A 26,994-nucleotide genomic window follows, 5' to 3' on the forward strand; every position below is an offset into this window, starting at 1 on the left:
AGGAAGACAAATATCATACAGTATCACTTATAGATGGAATCTAAAAAACTAATACCAAAAATTCATTTACAAAGAGACTTACAGTCTTGGAAGAGCCACTCAGGATTACTGAGGGGAAAGAGTGAAGGCAGGGTTTGATCAGGATGTTGGGATTAATATATACACACTCAAGTATCTTAAAAAAGAGCATCACCAAGGGACTAGAGTACAGCTCAGGTAAACCTAGTTAACGCTTCAGCATGCATGAGAGAGGCAAAGCATCCCCCAAAGGCCAGATATTCATCACTGTATACCTCTTCAAGTTGCTGTACCCTACAACCAACTCGACACTGGAAAGCAACTATACTTCAGTAGAAAGTAAACATTAATGTGATAAATGAATTGCCTCCTATATTCCTCTCAGGGCTCACTGACCTGGGCTGCTGCCACATCCCTGGAGACTGAGCAGCCTTGGGTGCAAGGATGGACTGTCCTGGGTCTGAGAAGGATATGCCAGCAACTGAGCCCCTGTAGGGGGGCTTTCCTGGTGGCTCAGCTGGTAAAGAATCCACCTGCAGTGCAGGAGACTCCTGTTGGATTCCTGGGTTGGGACAATGTCCTGGAGAAGGGATAGGCTACCATTCCAGTATTCCTGGGCTTCCCTGGTGGCTCAGATGGTAAAGAATCTACCTGTAATGAGGAAGACCTGGGTTCAACCCCTGGGTCAGGAAGATCCCCTGGAGGAGGGCAAGACAACTCACTCTAGTATCCTTGCCTGGAGAATCCCCATGGACAGAGGAGCCTGGCGGGCTACAGACCGTGGGGTTGCAGAGTCTTCCATGACTGAGCAATTAAGCATTGCACCTTAGGACCTGTAGTGTTTGTCCCTGCTGGATGAAAGCACAGTCTTGGGACCCAGACCTGCCCTCCACAGCCCCACCACGCCTAAGGTGCCCGGAGGATGGTGGACCCTTTGGGCTGGAGGAGCTTTGAAAAGATATCTGGTCTCCAGGGCTCCCGGTGGTGAGGTTCCTACCTCCAGATTCCTTCCTTAGAGGCGTCCAACTTAATGACAGCGCATTCTGCAGGGAAGAATGGAAGGTTTGGGGTTTTGCCTGGTAGTGGGGGTGAAAAATGATGGGCAAGAAGCAATGAGACACGAGCCTGTGGGTGTTGTGGCACATTCCGCACTCATTCACAACTCAAAAGAGGCCTTCTCTCTGAGTCTGGGGCAGCTACAACCAGAAGTGCTGCCACACTGCGGCCGTTTCCAGTAACAGCAACTTTAAGACCAGTGCTCGGGGCACATTAAACTCCAAAGGCTTGCAGGGCTATAAACATCTTCTACCCTGCAGTCATGGCCTGGGGTACCTAACCAACTAACACTTAGAATTGGCTTTAAAAAAGCAAATTTCAATAGGTAAATGTTAATCACGCTCTTTAAAAGAAAAAAAAACAAAAAACCACCTACAAGGATCCTTACCAGTGCCCACTAAGAGACGTACAACCGAATCTACACAGAGGCATCACCATCGACTTTGACCCATCAGAATGGCCATCACCAAAAAGGCTACAAAGAGTAGGTTCTAGAGAGGCTCTGGAGAAAAGGCGACCCCCCTCCAATGCTGCTGAAAACAAAGCGCTAACAGCCTCCCTGGAGAACAGCATGGAGATTCCTTACAACCCAGACACAAGTACAATATGGTCTGGAAATCCCACTCTTGGGTGTACATGTGGAGCAAAGTATGACTGGAAAAGACACATGTACCCCAACATTCATTGCAGCACTATTTACAATAGTCAGGATATGCAGGCAACCATAATATCCTTCCAGAGATGAATGGGTGTGTGTGTGTGTGTGTGTGTGTGTGTGTGTGTGTGTGTACATACATACAAGAGGATGTTACTCAGCTCTCCCAATGAATGAACTAATGCCATTTGAAGGAACACCAATGATCATTCCAGATGAAGTACATCAGACACAGGAAGACAAAGGTCATAGGGTATCAGTTATAGATGGAATGTATAAATTGGTACAAAGGAACACCTTCACAAAAGAAAAAGACACAGTCTTGGAAATACCACTCAGGGTGACTGAAGGGGAAAGATCGGGGGTGGGGTGGGGAGGGTTTAATCAGGACTTTGGGATTAACATATATACACACTCAAATATCTCTAAGAGCATCAACAAGGGCCTACATTACAGCACAGGGAACCCTACTCAACACTCGAATACCTTATGGGGAAAAACATCCCCCAAAGATGAGATATTCATCTATCTTACAAGTTGCTTCACACCTACAACAAACTCAGCACTGGAAATCAACTATATTTCAAATAAAAATTTTAATTTGACAAATAAAATGAATTGCCTCCTATATTCCCCTCAGGCCTCTGTGAGCCGGGCTGCTGCCACATCCCTGGAGTCTGCGCAGCCGTGGGTGAAAGGCTGGACAGTCCTCAGATATGCCAACAAGTGGGCCCCCATAGGACCTGGAGTGTTTGTCCCCTCTGTGAGAAAGCACAATCTTTCACCCGGGCCGGCTCTCCACAGCCACACCAAGCTGAGGGGCCCCAAGGAGGTCGGACCTTTTGGGCTGGAAGAGCTCTGAAAGGTCATCTGGTCTCTAGGGCTCCCAGTGGTGGGGTTCTTACTCCAGGTTCCATCTTTAGAGCTGCCTGACTTGAAGATGACGACAGCTCCCTCGGAAGGGCAGAACTGAAGAGTTTGGGATTTGTCCAGAGGTGCGGGTGAAGAGTGATGGGCAAGAAGTAATGAGACACAAGCCCTTGGGTCATTGTTCTGGCACATTCCACTCTCATTTACAACCCAGGACACAATTTTCTCTGACTCTGGTGTCCCAGTAACCAGAGATGGGGAAAGAAGAGGTGCTGCCACCTCGTGGCCATGTCTAGGAACAACAACTTTGAAAACTGTTCAGTTCAGTTTAGTTCACTCAGTCGAGTCCGACTCTTTGTGACCCCATGAATTGCAGCACGCCAGGCCTCCCTGTCCATCACCAACTCCCCGAGTCTACCAAAACCCATGTCCACTGAGTCGGTGATGCCATCCAGCCATCTGATTCTCTGTTGTCCCCTTCTTCTCCTGCCCTCAATCCCTCCCAGCATCAGAGTCTTTTCCAGTGAGTCAACTCTTCACATGAGGTGGCCAAAGTACTGGAGTTTCAGCTTCAGCATCAGTCCTTCCAATGAACACCCAGGACTGATCTCCTTTAGGATGGACTGGTTGGATCTCCTTGCAGTCCAAGGGACTCTCAAGAGTCTTCTCCAACACCACAGTTCAAAAGCATCAATTCTTCAGCGCTCAGCTTTCTTCATAGTCCAACTCTCACATCCATACATGACCACTGGAAAAACCATAGCCTTGACTAGATGGACTTTGTTGACAAAGTAATGTCTCTGCTTTTGAATATGCTATCTAGGTTGGTCATAACGTTCCTTCCAAGGAGTAAGCGTCTTTTAATTTCATGCTTGCACCATGTGCAGTGATTTTGGAGCCCAGAAAAATAAAGTCAGCTACTGTTTCCCCATCTATTTCCCATGCAATGATGGGACCAGATGCCATGATCTTCGTTTTCTGAATGTTGAGCTTTAAGCCAACTTTTTCACTCTCCACTTTCACCTTCATCAAGAGGTTCTGTAGTTCCTCTTCACTTTCTGCCATAAGGGTGGTGTCATCTGCATATCTGAGGTTATTGATATTTCTTCCAGAAATCTTGATTCCAGCTGTGCTTCTTCCAGCCCAGCGTTTCTCATGATGTACTCTGCAGTTCAGTTCAGTTCAGTCTCTCAGTCATGTTCGACTCTTTGCGGCCCCATGAATCGCAGCACACCAGGCCTCCCTGTCCATCACAAACTCCCGGAGTTAACTCAGACTCACATCCATCGAGTCAGTGATACCATCTAGCCATTTCATCCTCTGTCGTCCCCTTCTCCTCCTGTCCCCAATCCCTCCCAGCATCAGAGTCTTTTCCAATGAGTCAACTCTTCACATGAGGTGGCCAAAGTACTGGAGTTTCAGCTTCAGCATCATTCCCTCCAAAGAAATCCCAGGGCTGACCTCCTTCAGAATGGACTGGTTGGATCTCCTTGTAGTCCAAGGGACTCTCAAGAGTCTTCTCCAACACCACAGTTCAAAAGCATCAATTCTTTGGCACTTAGCCTTCTTCACAGTCCAACTCTCACATCCATACATGACCACTGGAAAAACCATAGCCTTGGACGGACTTTGTTGACAAAGTAATGTCTCTGCTTTTGAATATGCTATCTAGTTTGGTCGTAACTTTCCTTCCAAGGAGTAAGCATCTTTTAATTTCATGGCTGCAGTCACCATCTATAGTGATTTTGGAGCCCAGAAAAATAAAGTCTGACACTGTTTCCACTGTTTCCCCATCTATTTCCCATGAAGTGATGGGATCAGATGCCATGATCTTCATTTTCTGAATGTTGAGCTTTAAGCCAACTTTTTCACTCTCCACTTTCACTTTCATCAAGAGGCTTTTTCGTTCCTCTTCACTTTCTGCCATAAGGGTGGTGTCATCTGCATGTCTGAGGTTATTGATATTTCTCCCGGCAATCTTGATTCCAGCTTGTGCCTCCTCTAGCCCAGTGTTTCTCATGATGTACTCTGCATATAATTTAAATAAGTAGGGAGACAATATACAGCCTTGACGTGCTCCTTTTCCTATTTGGAACCAGTCTGTTGTTCCATGTCCAGTTCTAACTGTTGCTTCCTGACCTGCATATAGGTTTGTCAAGAGGCAGGTCAGGTGGTCTGGTATTCCCATCTCTTGAAGAATTTTCCACAGTTTATTGTGATCCACACAGTCAAAGGCTTTGGCATAGTCAATAAAGCAGAAATAGATGTTTTTCTGGAACTCTCTTGCTTTTTCCATGATCCAGCGGATGTTGGCAATTTGATCTCTGGTTCCTCTGTTTTTTCTAAAACCAGCTTGAACATCAGGAAGTTCGCGGCTAAATTCACAAGGCCTCTGGGGCTGTAAGTGTCTCCTGCCCTCAAGACATAATCACGTAACAGTTTGAACAGGGCAGGCATTCAAGAAGCCCATTTCAACAGGTAAATTTTACTCACACTCAGAAAAAAAACACCGACAAAGATCCTTACCAGTGGCCACTCTCACAAAGCAAATCATATCTCCTCAGAAATATCACCTCTTATCCGTCAGAACGGCTATCATCAAAAAGTCTACAAACAGTAAGTGCTGGAAAGGGGCTGCAGAAAAGGGAGCCCTTCTGCACTGCTGCTGAAAATAAAAATTGCTAACAGCCAGTGTAGAGTACAGCATGGAGTTTCCTTGAAACCCTAAAGACACAGATACATTATGGTCCGGAAATCTACTCTTGGGTGTATATCTGGAGAAAAGTATAACTGGAAAAAACAAACCCCACTGTTTTTTGGGTTTTGTTGGTTTTCAGTATAACTGGAAAAATGTTCCAGGTAACTGGAAAAAACAAACCACCCCAATCTTCACTGCAGCACTGTTTACAATAGCCAAGACATGAAGGCAATCCTGTGTCCTTCCAGAGATGAACAGAAAAAGACGCATTTATGTACAAGGGAATGTTACTCAGCCATCTCAGTGAATAAACTAATACCATTTGCAGGAACGCTGAAGGACTTACTGACGATCATTCTAGGTGAAGTACATCTGACAGAGGAAGACAAATGTCATATAGTATCACGTTTAGATGGAATCTAAAAATGGAGACAAAGGAATTCATCTACAGAAGACAGAGAGTCTTAGAAAATGCATCTAGGATTTTGTTGGGGGAAGAGCAGGGGTAGGCTTAAATCAGGACGCTGGGATTAACCTGTGGTGGTGGTGATTTAATCGCTAAGTGGTGTCTCCGTCTAGAGACCTCAGGTAGCCCATTGGGCTCCTCTGTCCATGGGATTTCCCAGGCAAGAATACTGGAGTGGGTTGTCATTTCCTTCTCCAGGGGATCTTCCTGACCAAGGGATTGAACCTGTGGGTCCTGCATTGGCAGTCAGATTCTTTACCACTGAGCCACCAGGGAAGCTTTGGAGATAACATTGTCGTTCAGCCACCCAGTCGTGTCTGACTCTTTGTGACCCCATGGACTGTAGCACGCCTGGCCTCCCTGTCCCTCACCACCTCCTGAAATTTGCCCAAGTTCATGTCCCCTGCACTGGTGATGCCTTCCAGCCATCTCATCTTCTATTAACGTGGTGGTGGTGGTTTAGTTGCTAAGTCGTGTCCGACTCTTGCAGCCCCATAGACTGGCGAGGCTCCTCTGTCCATGGGATTGTCCAGGCAAGAATACTGGAGTGGATTGCCATTTCTTTCTCCAGGAGATCTTTTTATACACACTCAAATATCTCAGAAAAGAGCATCAACAAGGAGCTATGTATGGTACACCACAGAGAACCCTACTCTCCACTCATACCCCAGGAGGGCAAAGCATCCTCAAAAGACTAGATACTCATCTATGTGTATCTGCATCTAGTTGCTGTCCATCTACAGCAAACTCAACCCTGGGACACAACTACACTCCAACAGAAAATAAGTACTAATTTTACAAGTAAAATGAGTTCTCGCCTATATGCTCCGTAGGGCTTGGTGACCCTGGCCGCTGTTACACCCTGGAGCCTGAGCAACCTGGGTCCCCAGCTGGACTGTCCATGGTGCTGAGGGAGGCGGCAGCAATGTGCCGGCGAATGAGCCCTGTTGGACCTGTAAGGTCTGTCCCCTCGGATGAAAGCCCAGCGCCCATGCTAGGGGCCAGTCCTCCACAAGTATACCGATTGTACCCAAGGGATGGTGGGCCCTTGGGGCTGGAGGAGCTTTGAAAAGTTGTCAGGTCTCCATAACTCCTGTTGGTGGGGTTCCTACCTCCAGTTTCCTCCCTTTGAGGTGCCCACCTTAAAGATGACAGCACCATTGGCAGGGCAGATTTGAAGGGTTTGGGATTTGTCCAGGTAGGGGGAAGAATAGAGGCAGGAAATAAGACACAACCCTTGAGTCTTTTTTTCTGTTACATTCCACTGTCATTTACAACCCAGGACTTTCTCTAAGGCTCTGGTGCCCCAATAACCAGTTTGGAAAGAGTAAATGCTGCCGCCTTGTGGCCATTTCTAGTAACAGCAAATTGAAATCTATGTGCTCAGATCCGTTCAGTTCAGTTCAGTCGCTCAGTCATGTCTGACTCTTGGCGACCCCATGAATCGCAGCACGCCAGGCCTCCCTGTCCATCACCAACTCCCGGACTTCACTCAGACTCACGTCCATCAAGTCAGTGATGCCATCCAGCCATCTCATCCTCTGTCGTCCCCTTCTCCTCCTGCCCCCAATCCCTCCCAGCATCAGTCTTTTCCAATGAGTCAACTCTTCGCATGAGGTGGCCAAAGTACTGGAGTTTCAGCTTTAGCATCATTCCTTCCAAAGAAATCCCAGGGCTGATCTTCTTCAGAATGACTGGTTGGATCTCCTTGCAGTCCAAGGGACTCTCAAGAGTCTTCTCCAACACCACAGTTCAAAAGCATCAATTCTTTGGCCCTGGTGCACTAAAAACTCAATATGACTGTAGGGCTGTAAGTGACTCCTGCTTTAAGACAACGGCCTGGGGTACATAATCGAATAGCAATTCAAAACAGGGCAGGCTTTCAAAAAGTCAATTTCAACAGGGAAATTTTACTCATACTCTTTAAAAGAAAAAAAGCACCTACAAATGTCTTCCCTGTAGCTTATTGTTAGAGAAAAGCAAATTAAGGACTTTCCTGGTGGTTCAGAGGTTAAGAGTGTGCCTTGTACAAGTTCGATTCCTGGTCTGGGAAGATCCCACCTGCCAGGGAGCAGCTAAACCTGTGCACTGCAACTGGAGCTCATGAGATGTTCAGCTACTGAAGCCTGAGCGCCTTGAACCCGTGCTCCCCAACAAGAGAAGCCACCGCAGTGAGAAGCCCACACACCGCAACGAGAGAAAGCCTGCACACAGCAACACAGAACTAGCACAGACAAAAAAATAAACCCAGAAACAAACAAATAAATATATAAAAAAAAAGCAAATCAAATCTACACATCTACACTGAAGTATCACCTCTCACCTGTCAAAATAACCATCATCAAAAAGTCTACAAAGAGCAAATGCTAGGAAGGGCCTGGAAAAAAGGGAAACTTCCCACACTGCTGCTGAAAACCTAAACTGCTAACAACCGTGTGGAGAACAGCATGGAGGTTCCTTATGACCCTAAAGACACAGATGCTGTATGGTCTGAAAATCCCACTCTTGGGCCTGTATCCAGAGAAAAGTATGACTGGAAAAGACACACCCACCTCAAAGTTCACTGCATCACTATTTACAACAGCCAAGACATGGAAGCTAAATGTCCAGGAAGAGAGGAATGCACAAAAAAACACGTACATACATAGAATGGAATGCTGCTGCTGCTGCTAAGTCACTTCAGTCATGTCCGACTCCGTGTGACCCCATAGACGGCAGCCTACCAGGCTCCCCCGTCCCTGGGATTCTCCAGGCAAGAACACTGGAGTGGGTTGCCATTTCCTTCTCCAATGCATGAAAGTGAAAAGTGAAAGTGAAGTCGCTCAGTCGTGTCCGACTCTTAGCGACCCCATGGACTGCAGCCTACCAGGCTCCTCCATCCATGGGATTCTCCAGGCAAGAGTAAGAGTACTGGAGTGGGGTGCCATTGCCTTCGCCAATGGAATGCTACTCAGCTATAAAACAGAATGAAATAATGCCATTTGCAGCAACATGGAAGGACCGGGAGATTATTGTACTAAATGAAGTCAGTCTGACAGAGAAAGACAAGTATAACATGCTGTCATTTATATGTGGAATCTAAACCAATAACACAAATGAACTTATTTCTAAAACATGGACTCATAAACTTCAAAAACTTGGGGCTGGTGCACTGGGACGACCCACAGGGATGGAATGGGGAGGGAGGAGGGAGGAGGGTTCAGGATGGGGAACACATGTATACCTGTGGCGGATTCATTTTGATATTTGGCAAAACTAATACAATTATGTAAAGTTTAAAAATAAAATAAAATTAAAAAAAACAAAAAAAAAAAACCAAACTTGTGGTTATCAAAGGAAGGTGAGAGGGAGGGATAAATTAGGAGATTGAGATGAACATATATACACTATTATCTATAAAATAGGCAGTTGACAAGGACCAATTTCCCTATAACACAGGGAAATCTACTCATCATTTTCAAATAATTTATATGGGAAAAGTATCTGAAAGTGTGTATGTACATAACTGAATCATTTGGCTTTATACCCGATACTTAACACATTATTGTAAATCAATTATACTCGAATATAAAATAGCAATTAAATGTAAAAAGATAGATAGTTTATACTCATTCTTGTTCTTTGCTGCTAAGTCGCTTCTGTTGCTAAGTCACTTTAATCGTGTCTGACTCTGTGCGACCCCATAGACAGCAGCCCACCAGGCTCCGCCATCCCTGGGATTCTCCAGGCAAGAACACTGGAGTGGGTTGCCGTTTCCTTCTCCAATGCATGAAAGTGAAAAGTGAAAGTGAAGTCGCTCAGTCGTGTCCGACTCTTAGCGACCCCATGGACCACAGCCTACCAGGCTCCTCCACCCATGGGATTTTCCAGGCAAGAGTACTGGAATGGGATGCCATTGCCTTCTCCAGTCGCTTCAGTCATGTCCAACTCTGTGTAACCTCATAGACGGCAGCCCACCAGGCTCCCCTGTCCCTGGGATTCTCCAGGCAAGAACACTGGAGTGGGTTGCCATGTCCTTTTCCAATGCATGAAAGTGAAAAGTGAAAGTGAAGTTGCTCAGTCGTGTTAGATTCTTTGCGACCCCATGGACTGAAGCCCACCAGGCTCCTCCGACCATGGGATTTTCCAGGCAAGAGTACTGGAGTGGGGTGCCATTGCCTTCTTCTGTTCTTTTCTAGCCCACAAATATATTGCTGCCCCTTAATCTTAAAGCCCAGGGTCATGCTTGACAATGCGATTATTTTGACTCTATCTGCCTTTGGGTGTTCTGCATGAAGCCCAAATTCCTCATCATTAACATATCACTTGCTGCTAGTTATTTCTACATGACTTGACATACAGCATTTTCCTTCCACATTTTACTTGCTTCGCTCCTGTGTCCAACATTGAGCCACTGATTTATTGGAAAGTTTTCTCACATAGCATTATTTTTTCTTACTCTTGAATGATAATTTAGCTGGCAGTAGAATTTTAGGTTGTTGATTATTTTGTATCATGCTTTGAATATATTTCATTATCTTTTGGCTTCCATCTAAGACGATATCTGTTATAATTCTGATTGTCTTCCATTTGTGGGTAATCTGCTTTTTTCTTTCTGAATGCTTCATAAATCCTCTATTTTCCTACATTTTATGTTTTCACTACAGCGTATCTAGGTGTGAATTTGTTGTGCACTGTACCCAGGACCTACAAGAAGCTTTCATTATGACTTAAATCCTTCTCTATGCATTATGTGTATAAACACTGCCTGCCTCTCATTCTCCGTTCTCTTTCTGGAAATCCTGAATACATATATGTTCTGCCATTCTTTGCAGATGTTAAAACTCCAAGGGGGTGAGTGTCAATAGAGGCTCATGTGGAACTGGACTTCACCCCCAGCTGGCAATAAGGAGGCCGTGCCCACTTCATCCACCCTACAGCCTCTAGCTGTTTGCACAGGTATTACTGAATGAGAAGACTGTTGACATCTCTTACCTTGGGCTTACACATGCAACCCCTTCACCGTGGTCCTGGTAAGGAATGGCCAAAAGTATGAATTCTGTTTTGCTGTTGTTACCTGGGCAAGGCTGGGTGCAGGTTTCTTCGAGAACCACTTTTTTATTACCATCTATAGCGGGTTCAATGTCAGTGCAGAATTCTTCATCCACCACTTTGCTGAAATCGTCAGCTGACCCATCACTCACTACACAAGAAATATTCCTTGTTCTGGTCCCTTCGCCACACTGCGCATCCTGAAGTGGAGGAAGAAATGACTAATCAGGAAAGAAAATAATTCATTAGTTAGCTTATCGCTCAACAGTCATCTCTGCACCACTGATTATGATTTATGAGCAGTTTAAGGAGCATCTGAAACCCTAGGGAAGAAGTCCTGTAGGGCACTAGCTATAAAGCATACAATGAACAATTTATTTGTTTTCTAGCCAAAGACAGGCAAATAAATTTTCATTAAAATGGATCAGTCTCCAAATGGTTTTAAAATACGGGACAGGAAGTGCTTGTTATCAAAACTAATTAAACAGCTATGAAATGGCAAGGTACTAAAATCTTTAACAAGAAACATGCCGTCTGTAAGCTCTGAGAGAGATTTCTGAAACCAAGTCTCTGAAGATAAAGAATACACATTTCCATACCACTTCTTGAGACTGATTACCTGCACTTGGCATGCAGACCATGGGCCATACCGCCACTGATAACAGGGCTTCACTGGGCAAGGCTTGGACTGTTCCATCAAGGCAGGGCATGGTCTTCCATCACCCTGAAAGGGCTGGGTCACTGTTCGTCTTCGGATCATTTTTCCTTAAAAGATACAACGTGATGCACTGTTAGTAATATGCTATATTATCAAGCATGTATCTTTCTCGGAGAAGGGATCAAAGGCATTTCTCCTGAGGTTTGAGGAACAAGAAAGGTTTAGATGTTTTGGAAAGAAATATACCCTGCTTCAACCTTTCTGAAGATTGTCTGATATGACTTAAAGTAAGAGGGATGTTTTATTTTGTACTCCTTGACCATTAATCAAATGCCAAATAAGGCACAAACAAACCTGTGAGGCCACACGTTTGAGAACATTCTGACCACGGAGACCAGTCAGAAAGCTGACAGTTCACAGGACATTCCACCATGCAGGATGTGTTCATCTGCCAGGTCTTCTCCAAGCCAAGCTGAAGGACAGAGGCAGATCTGTTAGTACTGATGCCGAGAATAAGCAAGATGCATAATAAAGTAAAAACATGTCTGCAGGACAAAGACCCCAACTATTAAAAATATAAAGTGGTTCACTCCAGGAGAGGTGGGGCAAAAGGAATAGGATGAATGGAAAAACAAATTTATGTAATATACTTATATATTATTGACCTTTTTAAATAAAAAATGAAAAAAGGAAGATTTAATCTCCATATTGGTTGAATTTCCCTAAAGGAGGAATAAATAGGTCTAAGCACAAATATTTTCTACTAAACACAAAGACTATCATCAATATACGGACATATAATTGCATTTGGGGGATATTATTTTTATATGTGGATGTCAAACTGAAAAGCAAAGGAGAAAAGTTAAAGACCACTTGCCACTCAAACCCCAAAATATAATGTACTAATATAATATAAAACAGTTTTGAATAAGTTACCTCTCTCAAAAGGAGGAGTGGGCCTTTAGAATTTTTATTACAAATATTTTATATATATTTATTAATTTTTAACAGAGATTTTCTCTTTTAAAACTCAGCAGCCAACAGTGGTGTAATTGTTATTTTGGCATTAGCCTCTCATCTCATAATAATGTGTATTTTATTGCATTCAGTTGCATTGCTTAAGTATTCTACCTTTATAGTACAGGAAGAGATTTTATCCACTGTGTATGCACACATGTTAAAAGTCTAAGGTGCAAAGTAGCACTGAGATAGAAAAAATTAAGAGCAGGTTAGGAAAGTGCAATTTTTAAAATTGGTAATCCTTGGGGATTTTTAAGACCTTTTTTATTTCTACATGAAAGATAAGCTTATAGTGTCTAATCTATATAGCAGAAAATGGCAAAAGAAAAGTTTTCTGAAATGTTATGCTGTGATTCAAGTAACGCTCCTGGCCCCAAGTTATGCACTGGGAGAGGATCAGATCGGTGATCTATGCACCAGAACCCTCAGCAGGCACTCCCGTTATATTCCCCACCAGTAATACTTGACAAAGCTGAGCATTTGGTATGAAAACTTTTACCATATCACTTAAGTCTCAGAAAATCACTTGAAGTGACTGGAGATAAGAGATGGAAATCTTAAGATGATATGATAAAAATTATGTTTTGCTTTTAAGGTACATGATGGTTTCGTAGAGAAAGGGTTTGAATCACAGAATTCAATTACTATTGGCTTATTTATTTCACTAGGGGATTAAAAAGGATGTCTGTTTACAGACATTTTGGGTATCTAGCAGTAAGATATTTTAACCCTGTACTACTTACTCTCTTAAATTTTTTTATTACTTCATTTTTATTGGAGTACAGTTGCTTTACAATGTAGTGTTTCTTAAATTTATTGTTTCTTCTTTTCTCCTCTATCATCTATCTAATCTATCATTTACCTAAACATATGTTCAGGGATCAAAGAATAGGAAAGGAGAAACCAAATTATTAGGTATCAGGTAAATTAATGTCTGAGAAACATCAAAGACAGAAGTGCTATATAAATGCTGGATGGGTTTAACCCTAATTTTCCTCTTTGTTGGATAGCAGCACCATCTTTCTTTTTGGCTGTTAGAGGAACAGCAAGAGTTAGCTACTGCCGCTGCACGGAATGAAGGGTTTGCACATGTATTAGTAGGTAGGCAACCAATCCAGTGTTAGAAAAGACAGCCAGCTTTTCTCAGGGCTATTATTTAATTCTACTGCTTCCATCAGTTCAGTTCAGTCGCTCAGTCCTGCTTCCATAGGGTGGGTAAAATGGGAGTTGCTGCTTCCATAAGAAGTCGTTGCTTCCATAGGGGATAAAATGGGATATGAATTGTTTAATCCAATTCCTGTGAGAGGAGCACTGTTCTCCCTGAATACAGTATGTGCTAAAATGTTACGATTTGAATCCCTAATTGTCATCATAGTAGTCAAACATGATAATATTTGTACATAAAAGTAAATTTATCCAGACTTCTGGATAACAAAAACTATTTCTCAGACTTTTACTCACATTTCATTTAAGAAATAAAAGGCTTTATTTATATCTTTTTTCTGGAGTCATATGAGATACTTAAACACTGGTCTTATGTGACTATGTAAGAGAGTTGGACATGACTTAGTGACACAACTTATATGATTTGGGTTAAGCTTTCTGAAAGCTCTCAGAGCTCTTCATTGTTATTTTATTCTGGCCTAGAAGGGCATTTGCATGTGCATTTGCAAAAACAAAAAAAAAGACTCATGTGAGAGGCAGATCACAGGATGCTCTCCAGCCTGTGTGTATAACTATAAAAATAATATTCACTAATAATGTTATTTTTGTATTTTTATAGTGGTCACATTACTTCGATGTTATTAGTTTCAAAGCCAAATTGATTCAGGTATGAAATTTCTGATTAAAGCTAAGGCCATAATTGACTGAATTATGTTGTAAGATAGAGGAATTTATTAACTAAATTTGTTTTCAGTGCATTTGGGAACTCCGTTCCTATGGACAGATATATAGAAAGTTAAATTAGGTCTATATGATAATATCAAAGATATCAAACGGATTAAAATATTTCCATCTTGAGTGTTCCCTTAAGATTTGGAATAATTTACCACAGGCTTATAATAAGCTCTAGAACAGGAAGACAAAGATTGTGGTCACATGTCCACTGAGCCCTACTGAGGTTACAAGTCCCTCCCTGGGTGTTCCAGGTCTACAGAGGCTCGAGCTTTTCTTGGTTCATGTTGAACCCACTGGGCCTTAGTTCAGGAGGAGTCAAAACCTGTCAGGAAGATGAGTACCCTTTTCGTCTGGAAATTAGACAAAATAATTGTAACCTGAAGAACAGCTTCGTGAAAACTACGACTACGTTTTCTCACATTTCATAAGGTCATATTAGAAATGATAACATTACTTTTGTAAACTGGAGAATTAACAGTTACAGATCTCTGTACCCAAAAGATACTAATGGTAGACTCCATTCCTTTGTTTGGATTTCAAGCTCTCTCTTACCCAGACCTGACTCAGACTCTCACAGCTGGATATTAGATCCTAATATCAAAATCTGTTATGAAACGACATGCGATCAATGTTTTGCAACAGAGAGAATAAATGACGGCTCTTGGCAGGTGTCCCAGGCAACACAAAATTCATATGAAATTACAAAAGATGATGAGCAGTCTGATTAAGATTTATTGCCTTTATTCACCTTGATTACTTATTGTTACCCAAGCATTTCTTTCAGAATGGGCTAATTAGCATACCTTTGGTCTCCCAGCAGAACAAAATACAGGAAATTATGTGTAGAAATCAGTAGTGCTTGGAAGAGTCTCTTTTCAAGAGCGGGTTTAGCAGAAAACATCTGCTGGCAAAGAGCTGCATAACGCACCGGTCACTTGGCTCAGCATGAATTGAGACTATTCGGGAAGAATTTATTCACAAAGATATAACACAGCCTCCCCTCACCTCTTCACAGTATTTCAGGTTAACTGACTTGCCGTCACTTCGAACACAATCCAACATCCTTGTTTTAATGCCATTCCCACATACTGCCTTATCACTCAGCTGGCACGTGCTCCAGTCTGAAAGGGAAGGAGTGCATCAGAACAGAAGGCTATGTACGGAACAGATTTCAAATGAAACTCGGATGACCTGAATCCCGTATTTAATTCACAACTGCTTCTTAAGCCCCACCATCAATCATCCCACATGCAGAGCATATGGGTCCCAGCTTTGAACGTATCAGGAGTCAAATGGAATTGCTGGGGCTGCACACAGCTACAGGGATTATTCCTGAGGCAGCTGTCTCCTTGACCATCTTGATGGCTAGTCGTTTGGTGATGCTGTAAAAATGGCCGTGGCCTGCAGGTGAAATGTCACTTAGAAACTGTTTATCCTAATGAAAGTAAAAATGTAAATCTCAACATTTTTGTTTTAGCAAAATAATCATAATTTTAATGGCTGGCATTTTGTGCAGTTACATCCAAATAAAACTATTTCACTTGCTGTCCATACTTAGGATATTGTAAAATGTATTATTTATTTCAAAACCAGCTTGGCCATATTTATTTCTCTTATTAAGTATCTTTTGCAAGGTAATTCTTTTATCTTTCTTCCCAGGGTAATGTAGCCTGTCCCAGAGAACTGTGATTTCATTGTGTCACAAAAGCAAATTGAAGAGAAAAACCAAAAGGAACAAAAAATCAAGCTGACTGCTATGTGTCATAGTACAGTTTCTGGGGTTTATTTCAGCATGAAAATTACATGGGGGAAAATTCCAAAATAAGCTTCAGTGTCGCCCCAAGTTATATAAGCCAAAAAACTCTTCTTTCCTAGAGTATATGCCTTGATGACATATGAGACAAGGGTTTGGGGAAAAATATAATTTATGATAAGTCTTTTTTTCTTCTAAAAAAACAATCATTTTTTTTTGCCTAGCTCTTTGATAACACTAAAAAATTCTCTTCATACACTATTTGGAAGGTTAAGCTTGCTAATGCTTTTTACATCAGACTAATCATGCATGTGAACTGCCCCCACACAAAGAATTGTTGTCCCAGTACTCATAATGATTAAACATATTCTGAAGAAGAAAGACATCTTTCAATAAACTGTTTTCCATGGGAAAGATGTTTATTTCCACCTTCTGAAAGTGGGAGGATGTCTTACATAGGAACCCTTAGACTATTCACAATCTGCCTTCAGAGCTAATGTTTGTGTGAATTTTTCATTCTCTATCTTGATGTTTATTAAAAATAAGACAGATAAATATTTATTTCATTTAATACAGAATTACTGCTGGGAGATTAAGCAGTGTGTGTGGCTTTCCTGGGGACTCAGGCGGTAAAGAATCTGCCTGTAATGCAGGAGACGTGGGTTCGATCCCTGGGTCGGGAAGATCCCCTGGAGAAGGAAATGGCAGCCCACTCCAGTATTCTTGCCTGGAGAATCCCATGGACAGAGGAACCTGGTGGGCTACAGTCCATGTGGTCACAAGAGTCAGACATGACTCAGTGACTAAACCACCAAGTAGCATGTCCAAAAGACACGTGGATGGAGGTGAACCATCCTTCTGGGAATGCTGCTAAGCTGACAGACGTGGAATTTGGCCTTTATGAGGTGAAGGCTACTCACGTACCTGTTACATTATAATCGTAGTGGAAGCAGTTTTTGTTCAGGTTGCAGGGTTCCTTCTCCACAGCGTCAGGGCAGGCTCTTCCTTCCTCAGCTGGTTGTCTGATGGGATCAGCTGACCTTTGCCGGAAACTGCTTTGATTGCAAGGCTGACAGAGAATAACGTAACTCTTCAGAAAGGTGAGTACTTGGCCACACAAGAGCAAATGTATTAAGGCAAGCACTGGAGCAAGAGTTAGAACCTTTGGGCCACTGGCTAATCTCATCTGTAAGTCCAGGAGTTGGATGAGTTTCTGATGTGCCATCTGCCTCTAAGATGCTGTGGACCGGGAATGCTGCCTGCCATCCCAGCAGACAGAGAATGGTGCCACTGCCCCGCTTCCCCAAGGACCGAACCCTCATCACTGCAGCTGCTGCAGGCCATGTGCCCTGAGGCAAGCAGGATCGAGAGAAAGAGGCACCGTTCTATGCTTTGGATACTGACCCGAGATGGGTAAGATACATGTCTAAGGAATAATTTCAATGAGCCCAGAGTCCTGCATATTCCTATACACAGGAAAGCACTAAAATCATTAACTAGAGATTTCTGTTTCACTGATTAGCAGTACTCTTTTGATTTTTGACTATGTGTTTTTTTCCCAGCAAAAAACTCCTGCTTCTTCAGGCTCCTCTTCTACCTCTTTGGAACAGTTCCTCAGAGCTATCTAAAGGGCTGTCTCCCAGGCCATTGTCCTCAGTAAGATCCCCAAATAAAACTTAACTGGCAACTTTCAGGCTGTGTCTTTTTCTTCAGTTGACAATACTTAAGAGTCTGTGTCTAATCTGAAAATATATCTGTTCCTCTATGTTTACTGCAGCATTATTTACAATAACCAAGATACAGAAAAAACCCAAAATGCCCATCGATGGATAAATAAGCTGTAATATGATTATACAACGGAATATTATTCAGCCATAAAAAATGAGGATGCCTACAATTTTTGACAACATGGATGGACCTCAAAGACATTATGCTAAGTGAAGTGTCAGAGACAAATACCGTATGCTCTCACTTACATGTGGCATTTAAAACAAAAAAACAAAACTCATAGAAAAAGATCAGACTTGCAGTTAACAGAAGTAGGGGTAGGGGAGAGGGAGAACTGGAGGAAAGTGGTCAAAGGTACAAATTTCCAGTTGTAAGACAGTAAGTAGTAGGGATACATCCCTACTACTTGGACTACATCAAGTTCAGCATGATGACTGTAGCTAACACTGCTATATGTAATATAGCAAAGGTGTTAACAGAGTTAATCTTAACAGTTCTCATCACAAGCAGAACATTTTTCCCCCCTTTATTCTTTTTTTCTTTTTATCATACCTATTTGAGAAGATGGATGCTAGCTGAAACTATTGTGGTAATCGTTTCACAATATACGTAAAATCAAACCATCATGCTGTATGCCTTAAACATGTCTGTTGATTATCTCTCAATAAAACTGGGATTAAAAAAAGAGTCTATGTGTCAAATATTAATAGATACATCACATCATCCATACACAAAAATATATGCTCATACTAATTACTGTAGGTCACAAATTTTACTGTGGGTCACAGAACTTATAATCTATTTTCTTGGACCCAAAAAATTAAGATTGTGTGTATGTGTATGTGTTAGTTGATCAGTTGTGCTCGACTCTGTGACGCCATGGACTGCAACCCACCAGGCTCCTCTGTCCATGGAAAAACAGCTATTAATATTTTCCTAATGTGCACACATACATGCACACAAATATAAGGTAGCACTAATTTTAAAAAACTGGCTGTCATTCTCCTACTGGTACAGTCTTGTTTTGGAAACATTTGGTTATTAAGAGCAGAAACAGTAACTTCAAACCTGATGCTATGAAATTAGAATACAAAATCATTTGCATACCCTTGTGAAACAGCTGATTGATTCTTTATTGCAGTTTATTCTGTATCCAAGTCAAATGCCACCCCTGTTTTGCTCCTGCTCTATCAGTTGGCTGCTAATCAGCATCTTTAATAATGTTAACACTGGAACAGAAAATTAATTTCTCCTTGAAAACATGTATCTGTCCCATATTATATTTCAGCAAATAAATTACACATTAAATATTTTTTCCATGCTTTTGATGCCACATTGAGTGTGCAGCTTTACAAATGTGCCTGGGTAAGCCAAATTTCCTACATCATCAGCCAGTCCTGTTTCAAGTGACTCTCCTCCCCAGGGCCCATGGAAGTGCCCCATGAGCTGCTGAAATCTAGAAGCTCTGTGCTCTCAGCTGGCTTTCCAGGTCCAAAGATGCTCAGAGTCAGTGCCTGGAAAGAGATTCATTGATGCCCAGCTTTCTTCTTTCTACTCCCTTTCTTACCAGAATCTTTTGAGTTTTAGTGTCAATACTCCTGCTGCCATATCCCCACAGTGTGAAAGATTATTCCTACAATTTAAATAAAATGGCCTGGGCAAAAAGCAAGGGATGATAACAACTTGACACCATGAAAGCACTTTTACTAGAGTCTCATTCTTTATCTCTTTACCTGGAGGGAATCATTATCAACCACTGCAGTTTTTAACATGCTGTGTATTCATAAATCAATCTAAAGACATTTTTGTGCTACGATTAGGAGGATGGTGAAGGAGTATAAAGTTTGCAAGAGGCTAAGCTGTGCCGGGATGAGTCTAAACACTGCTGATTTTAAATGGCACATTTGTAGCCAACAGCACACCTTGGTAACTAATTCAGTAACCAAGTTTTATTTTCTTAATGGTAGTTAAAAGCTTTAGTGGTAAGGAATTAAGCAAATTCTACATTAACAAATGGTTAATTGTCTCACCAAAGAGCATCGGGTCCATGGACCCCATTCGGATACCACACAATCCTCAGGACATGGCAGTTTGCACTCTCGAGAGCCCAGGGGCATCTCTTCTGGGTCACAGAGGTAATCCTCTACATGGTCAGAGGGGCCATCTGCTGTGTTCTGCATGCATCTAGAAGAAAACATGTCTATCAGTGAAGGAATTTGGACAATCGAACAATGGCCAACCCACAAGATTCAAGGTTTCTCTTAAGACATCATTATGGAGGCAGAGGATGGGGAGCTCGGCATTTAATGAATAAAATTCTCCAAACATAAAGACACAGAAGATCTCTGCCTCCCATAAATAGTTGGAGCCCTTCAGTATGACTTAAAAATCTCTGCTTGCATGTATCATTATCATTGTTGAAATTGTAGCCACTATGTGTATACTCTGTATATACAATCTCTATGTGTCTTCCTCTGAAAGGATAGAGTCATTTATTTTCACCTAAATTATCATGCAGAAACTAACGCATTGGCCAAAGATATTTAGAGATGGGTTGCAATTTTGGAATATAATTCATTTTTTTTCTTTCAAGAAAAATAGTGGATTCCACAGAGAAGGTAGAGTCATATATGATGGAAGACAAGGCACATTGAAATCTCCTAGGCAGAGGTTTCATTAACTGCTTTTGAAAGTAACTGATGATCTTTATCAAGTTATTTTGTCATTTAACAAGTAATTTTAGCTTCCCGTTTGCTGATAACCTTAAAAGAAAGCCAGAAGTGCGAGACAATCTTTAGAGTAATAGCACAACTTCTCTAAATGGGGTTGCTGGGATCTTCCTATATCTTGACTGTTTTTATTGTTAGCTTTAACAGAATAAATCCAAACATTTCATTACATTTCATTGTGTTGTGAGGAGTCATAAAGGGCTCTTTAACTCATCTCTTGGGAGTCTAATTAAAGTGGCTAGTATACTGGACTTCGCTTTTTGCCATAGTTATCTCTCCAGGCACTTTTCTAATAGAAGACAAAAACTTCATCCCTCATTTGTGACTCAGAGAAGGTCAACCAAATTATTAAGTTTGGGAAGAGATCTGCATTGCAGATGAAGAGGAAGGCTTGGGCTGTTAAACCTCAAACCCATTGCAATGTTTTAAACTGTTGGTTGCATTATATTACCAATTATACCTGGAATCTCAACTTTTCTCAGGGATTTACAATCAGTAGGGAGATTGCATCTTGACAGTTCTCTGCAGAATCACCTTTCCATACCGTGCTGCTGATTTTAAGAGAAATGTGGGTTTCCTGTGGGATGCAGCAAAAACTGGAAAAGTATGCTGTTGGTTTCGTCTTAACTGGGTTTGTAACCTGAAAAAATATCCACACAGATACCCAGCTCTGCATTTTTTTGTATGCTGAATATAAATATAAAAAGTAATCACTCATGTTGATGTTTGGCAGAAACGAACACAACACTGTAAAGCAATTATCCTTCAATTAAAGATAAATTAAAAAATAAAAAGTAATCACAAAAACATGCAAATGTAGGCTTTTTTGCAATTTCACTGTTGAAGGAAAAAACTAAATTATACATTTTGGGGGGAGAATTTTAGTGTCCTAGGAAAAAATTTTTAGCTTCACTGGCATTTTAAAAATGCTCTGTTGACAGCAGCTCTGAGAGGACATGGAACAGACAGGACAGTTCAATCTCCAAAGTTGGATTTGCTGCTAAGAAAAGATTGCATTCATGTTAGGCTCTGACATGATGTACAAGGATTAACTTGCAAAATTACCTATTGATCCAGAGTTAGGGACAGATGTTCAATACTCTATTACGTACTTATGTACATAAAACTTTTTATTTTCAAAGGCTTTTCTTTTCCTTCAGTTTTTATTATACAAGTAATAAATTCATTTTAGGAAAATCAGAAGAAATAATAAAAAATTCACTACATTGTATCAGAGAGAATCACTTTTAGCAGACTACTGTATTTAAACATATATTTTCATTTCATTAAATAGGAATAAACTTTACCTACTATTTGCACCATTTAGGAAAAACATTAATATGATAAACATCTCATGTTATTAACTGTTTTTCTAAAACATACTTTTTAATGATTACATTTGAATTTTGCAATTTCATCATTTAAATGTGCCACAACTGCAAAAAAAAAAAAAAAAAAGAACCCTTCTTGTTGGCATTCAAATTATTTGTAAGTTTTATTTATTTGATTTTGTATTAATGATATTTTTATCACTGTAGAATGGGGATAGTGGTTTAGTCCCACCACCACTGTTTAGCACTGCAGAAGACAGAAAACCTATTTGGATCAAGTCTTGAGCCCAAAGGAAGGCACTTTAAGTTCATTTGCTTTCTTCAAATGCTTGGACTTTTTCCATTCCATAAGAGAAGGGATTATGCTGTGAGAATATCAAACTGTTTTAGAAAACAGAGCATAGAACCAAACTGGGGCCCAGGGTGGAGCCAGGCACCCGCCACAGTTGTGGCAGTAAGGGGGTAGACTGCCTGCAGAAATTTCAAAAGCAATAGAAATAACCAAATCTGACTGGTTTTTATTATCATCATGTGCTGAAAATTTTAGAAAAATGTCAGTGAAAAAATATTCTGTCTCACCAGGGCAAATCACTACTATTATTCAGTCTTTGATATGTCACACCACCCTAAAAGGGCTTTTGTAGCAGCTCAGCTGGTAAAGAATCTGCCTGCAATGCAGGAGACCCCAATTTTATACCTGGGTCTAAAAGATCCGCTGGAGAACGGATAAGCTACCCACTCCAGCATTCCTGGGCTTCCCTTGTGGCTCAGCTGGTAAATCTGCCTGCAATGTCAGAGACCTGGCTTCAGTCCCTGGATTGGGAAGATCCCCTGGAGAAAGGAAATGCTACCCACTCCAGTATTTTGGCCTGGAGAGTTCCATGGGCTGTATAGTCTATGGGGTCACAAAGAGTCAGACACGACTGAGCGACTTTCACACTTCCTTATAGATGTATTTGTCCTGAAATGTCACCCAATGGTTGCATCTAACACGACATTTAACCTTGCTGCTGCTGCTGCTAAGTCGCTTCAGTTATGTCCGACTCTGTGCAACCCCATAAATGGGAGCCCACCAGGCTCCCCGGTCCCTGGGATTCTCCAGGCAAGAATACTGGAGTGGGTTGCCATTTCCTTCTCCATTAAACCTTAAGGAACATAATTACATGATAAGAAATTTTAATCAATTCTCTATTTGCATTAAAAATGTTTACTGAAAAAATAGGTTGACCTTAAAAGTTACTTTGTTTAAAATGTGTTTGAAAACATTGACAATAGCCATTTGGAAAGCAAAAAGAAGCAACATATATGAATAGACAGCTGGAGGGAAAGCTGAAAGAAGCTACTGTAATTTTTATATTAACAAAAAAACCCCAACTTTATCAAATTTTTAATATAAAGGAAATACTTTTATATTTTAAAGATAAAATTTAAATTTGGCAGAAGAGTGGTAGAAAACAGAATATCTTTTTCTTCCCTGTTTCCCTATTAACTCATTCCCTCCACCCTCCACCTCATCCACTTTTTAATACTCAGAAAAATAACTTGAGACTTAAGATGAGTGAGGTTTAAAAAAAAAGAGATAGAGATTATTTTTATCAGAGCCAATATTTTACACAGGGTTCCAAGGTTTTATGATATAAACATTAATTTGCTCTACTTTCCTACTGAAACAGATAAAGAAACAGTCATCTTAAATTCACGAAGAGTTATGTCATGAGTAAGAATGGAATTCTTCACATTTGGAAGTTGTAAAGCTTTGGATGTTTTATGTTTTTTTACTGTGTATCACTCAGTAGAGTTAGGATAAACTGGTTAAAGAGTGGCAAAACATTTGAATTTCAATGCAACTCTGTCACTTCACTCACCATCTGCTTAGGCACATTACTTAGTACTTTTGAATCTTTTCTTAAAGTGGAGATAATAAAGCCTCATATACTGATTTCTTAGGTTTGAGACCCTTAAGAATCATATGCAGATGCTTTAGGCATAATTTAATGAGTAAATTTAATTGTATTACCCTTATTATGGGCTTCCCTTGTAGCTCAGTCAGTAAAGAATCTGCCTGCAATGCAGGAGACCTGGGTTCAATTCCTGGGTTAGGAAGATCCCCTGGAGAAGGGAATGGATAACCCAATCCTGTATTCTTGCCTGGAAAATCTCGTGGACAGAGGAACCTGGTGGGCTACAGTCCATGGGGTCACAAGAGTCAGAGGCAACTTAGCAACTAAACTACATTTATTACAATATTTCAATCGTATTGGGTTTTAGAGAATTTCTATGACTATGACAGGGTCTCAGTTTGGACAGATAGCATTTAATAAAGGGGGCAGACATATAGATGGATCTTTCGAAACACTAAGGGGTATGTGGGGCATTATAGAACAAGATTGCTCAGTAGTATGACAAGGCTTTTATACTTTCTATGACAATGGAAAAATACTGTGCTGTCTCAAAGAAGAGCCACTAGCCCCCTCCGACTATGCAGCACTTAGAATGGGTCTAGTGTGGCTGAGGAAATGCATTTTATTTAATTTTCATTAGTTTAGATTTCAAGTGAAATAGCCACACGTGGTGAGTGGCTACCCTACTGGCCACTGGCCACAGATAACACATGAGTGGCACTAGCTAGCCAGGGGTTTTAGTGAAGGCTTCCCAGGGCAATGGGAGTATTCAAAAGGTGGACAGTTTGATGCCTTAACATCAAAAGATAAAAGAGTTTATAAAAGATTATCACTGAACTATGGTTAGAAATACAGTTGACCTTTAAGGAAGAACTGATGGGGGTTGGAAAATCTGCATTTAGTCCAGCTCACGTTCATTATGCAGCCTTTTCCCGGCAAGAGCACCGTGAAGCAAAGCTTCCAAAAATCAGAAGGCACAGAGTGACAAACTGCTGCTGGAAGCAGATCCTCTCAGAGCTTTCCATGAACACAAGACTCCCTAAAAGTACTGAAGAGAACTTCACTCAGGAGACCTGGGGGCAGGGCAAGTTCAGGTTGGCACACGAGAACTCGGGAGGTGGCGCCGCCTTTGCTCCCCCGTGCTTGACCTTACCTCACTTTTCGGGTTTGCACACCCTCTCCGCAGTTGTCCCGCGTGTTCACAAAGGTCACCTTGCAGATGCTCCACGGCTCTGTGACCCATATGTACTGGCTGCAGTCACTGTGGCAAGGGACGACCTCATACACCTGAAACACACACGGTTCTCAGTGACGTCACTGCATGGAGCCTGAGAAGGTGAGAGGGGACGCCTCACAGTTCAGTACTCAAGATATTTCACTTTTACACCAGCCTCTCTTTTACTATTCATTGTCCTAAAACAGGAACATGGCGGCCCTCGCGAGAGTTCGAGTTGCAGCAGTGAAGGGCAGGCAGGGCTGGCCCTGTTGTGTTCTGCTGATCTGCGATCACACTGTAGCTGGAGATCAGACCTCACGGACCACATCAGACACACTCTGTACTTTCCTGGACTGAAGCTTACCACACGGTATTACAACTTCCTGGGCCATACCTCCTGGTCACAGTTTCTGTGTCTTCAGTACTTAGCCCAGGATGTTCATATGTGACGCATTCTATAGAGATTTGTTGAGTAAGATGAATGAATGAATAGAAGAATTATCATTAATTTTTAAGCAATTAAGGAAGCATATAACAACAGTTTTGAAACTGTGGTTTAGGAGAAGTCTCTTGAGAGTCCCTTGGACTGCAAGGAGATCAAACCAGTCAACCCTAAAGGAAATCAACCCTGAATATTCATTGGAAGGACTGATGCTGAAGCTGAAGCTCCAATATTTTGGCCACCTGATGCGAAGAACTGACTCATTGGAAAAGACCCTGATGCTGTGGGAGAGACTGAAAGGTAACAGGAAAAGAGGGCAGCAGAGGATGAAATGGTTCAATAGCATCACCGACTCAATGGACATGAATCTGAGCAAACTCTGTGAGATAGTGGAGGACAGAGGAGCCTGGCATGGGGCGGTCCATGGGGTCACAAAGAGTTGGATGCGACTTAGCGACTGAACAACAGTAAGAACACAGCATATAAAAGTAGTTATTTTCAAATAAATATAATTTGGCCCATTTTCCAAATACGTATGTACACCAATAAGAATTTTTTCATGTTCCATATAGGAAATTAAAAGATAAATAATACGAAATACAGCTATCTTAAATAAAGTTATCTTAAATCATTTAGGGCTTGGAAGTAAGGTCTGAAATTGGTCTCATATTACACAGCTGCAAAGCACTGAGGGCCACATGAAATAAAGCAAATTGTCGGTGCTCTGGTGCCCATTAAGGCTTGCAGGTCCAGGTCTGTGGTGGTGTCGTTGGTGGGTTTCAGGATTTTTAGCACAATGAACCAACTATAGTCTTTTCTCAGTGAGAGAGAAGAATGGAGTAAATTAATTTAAAAAAAAAAAGGACTTTAATCCACTGCAACAGAGCTGACTCAATCATTAAAGAAAAATGCCTCTTAAAATTATTTCAAAATCTCTGATAATTCAACTCTATTTCCTACTTTATAATACCCACCCACACACAATAGTACGTGAATATTTTATATAGTTGTTCAATTCCAGAAAATACAGATTTAAGTAGTCCATTGGAGCCATTCTTTGTGCAAATTTTAGTTTTACTAAACATCCCTGGAAAGTGAATAAAGTTGACCTGCCACACATAGGAAAAGTATGCACTGTTGGAGTAAGACTCTGTAATGACTGTCATAAGTGATCACCTTCACATTGTGTGCTGTATTAAAATAGAACTAAATACCATTTTAGTGTTTAGTGAAACATTACCCTACATGTTGTGGAGAAGGGAACGATTGAAGGGGAAATGCCATCTTTCCTAGTCCTTTGACGGCTTTCATTTTAATCTCCTACGCTGGAGAGAATACAAATTTCAGTTCGGAGCGGCCTCCTGCGACCCCTTGGAGCCCACCTACTCCTCTTCCTCACCCAAGAAGCATGAGACAGGAGGTGCCACTGCCTTTTCAAGGCGAGAGATTTAAGCTTGTTCTCCTCTATCCCTGTACCTTAGGCCCTGATTTTAAAATGAGAAAATGCATGTAACATATTAGGG

At 41.5% G+C, this 26,994-nt stretch overlaps 1 protein-coding gene and 1 long non-coding RNA gene across 2 annotated transcripts in view; one reads left to right on the forward strand and one right to left on the reverse strand.

Annotated features, from left to right (window-relative positions):
- Positions 1–2,740, forward strand: part of LOC129658957 (uncharacterized) — a 134,672-nt gene extending 131,932 nt beyond the window's left edge. The window contains exon 8 of the long non-coding RNA XR_008717623.1: positions 2,370–2,740. This is a non-coding gene — a long non-coding RNA (uncharacterized LOC129658957). The remainder of the gene's footprint in view (positions 1–2,369) is intronic.
- Positions 1–26,994, reverse strand: part of THSD7A (thrombospondin type 1 domain containing 7A) — a 489,197-nt gene that overhangs the window by 16,806 nt on the left and 445,397 nt on the right. Inside the window, exons 16-22 of the mRNA XM_055589867.1 lie at positions 24,967–25,100; positions 19,883–20,036; positions 17,049–17,193; positions 15,377–15,492; positions 11,807–11,924; positions 11,414–11,559; positions 10,820–10,994 (exon numbers count right to left, since the gene is read on the reverse strand). Of these exons, the coding sequence (XP_055445842.1) occupies positions 10,820–10,994; positions 11,414–11,559; positions 11,807–11,924; positions 15,377–15,492; positions 17,049–17,193; positions 19,883–20,036; positions 24,967–25,100 (988 nt within the window). The remainder of the gene's footprint in view (positions 1–10,819; positions 10,995–11,413; positions 11,560–11,806; positions 11,925–15,376; positions 15,493–17,048; positions 17,194–19,882; positions 20,037–24,966; positions 25,101–26,994) is intronic.

This window comes from Bubalus kerabau, chromosome 8, assembly GCF_029407905.1.
Source record: "Bubalus kerabau isolate K-KA32 ecotype Philippines breed swamp buffalo chromosome 8, PCC_UOA_SB_1v2, whole genome shotgun sequence".
Taxonomy (NCBI): Eukaryota; Metazoa; Chordata; class Mammalia; order Artiodactyla; family Bovidae; genus Bubalus; species Bubalus kerabau.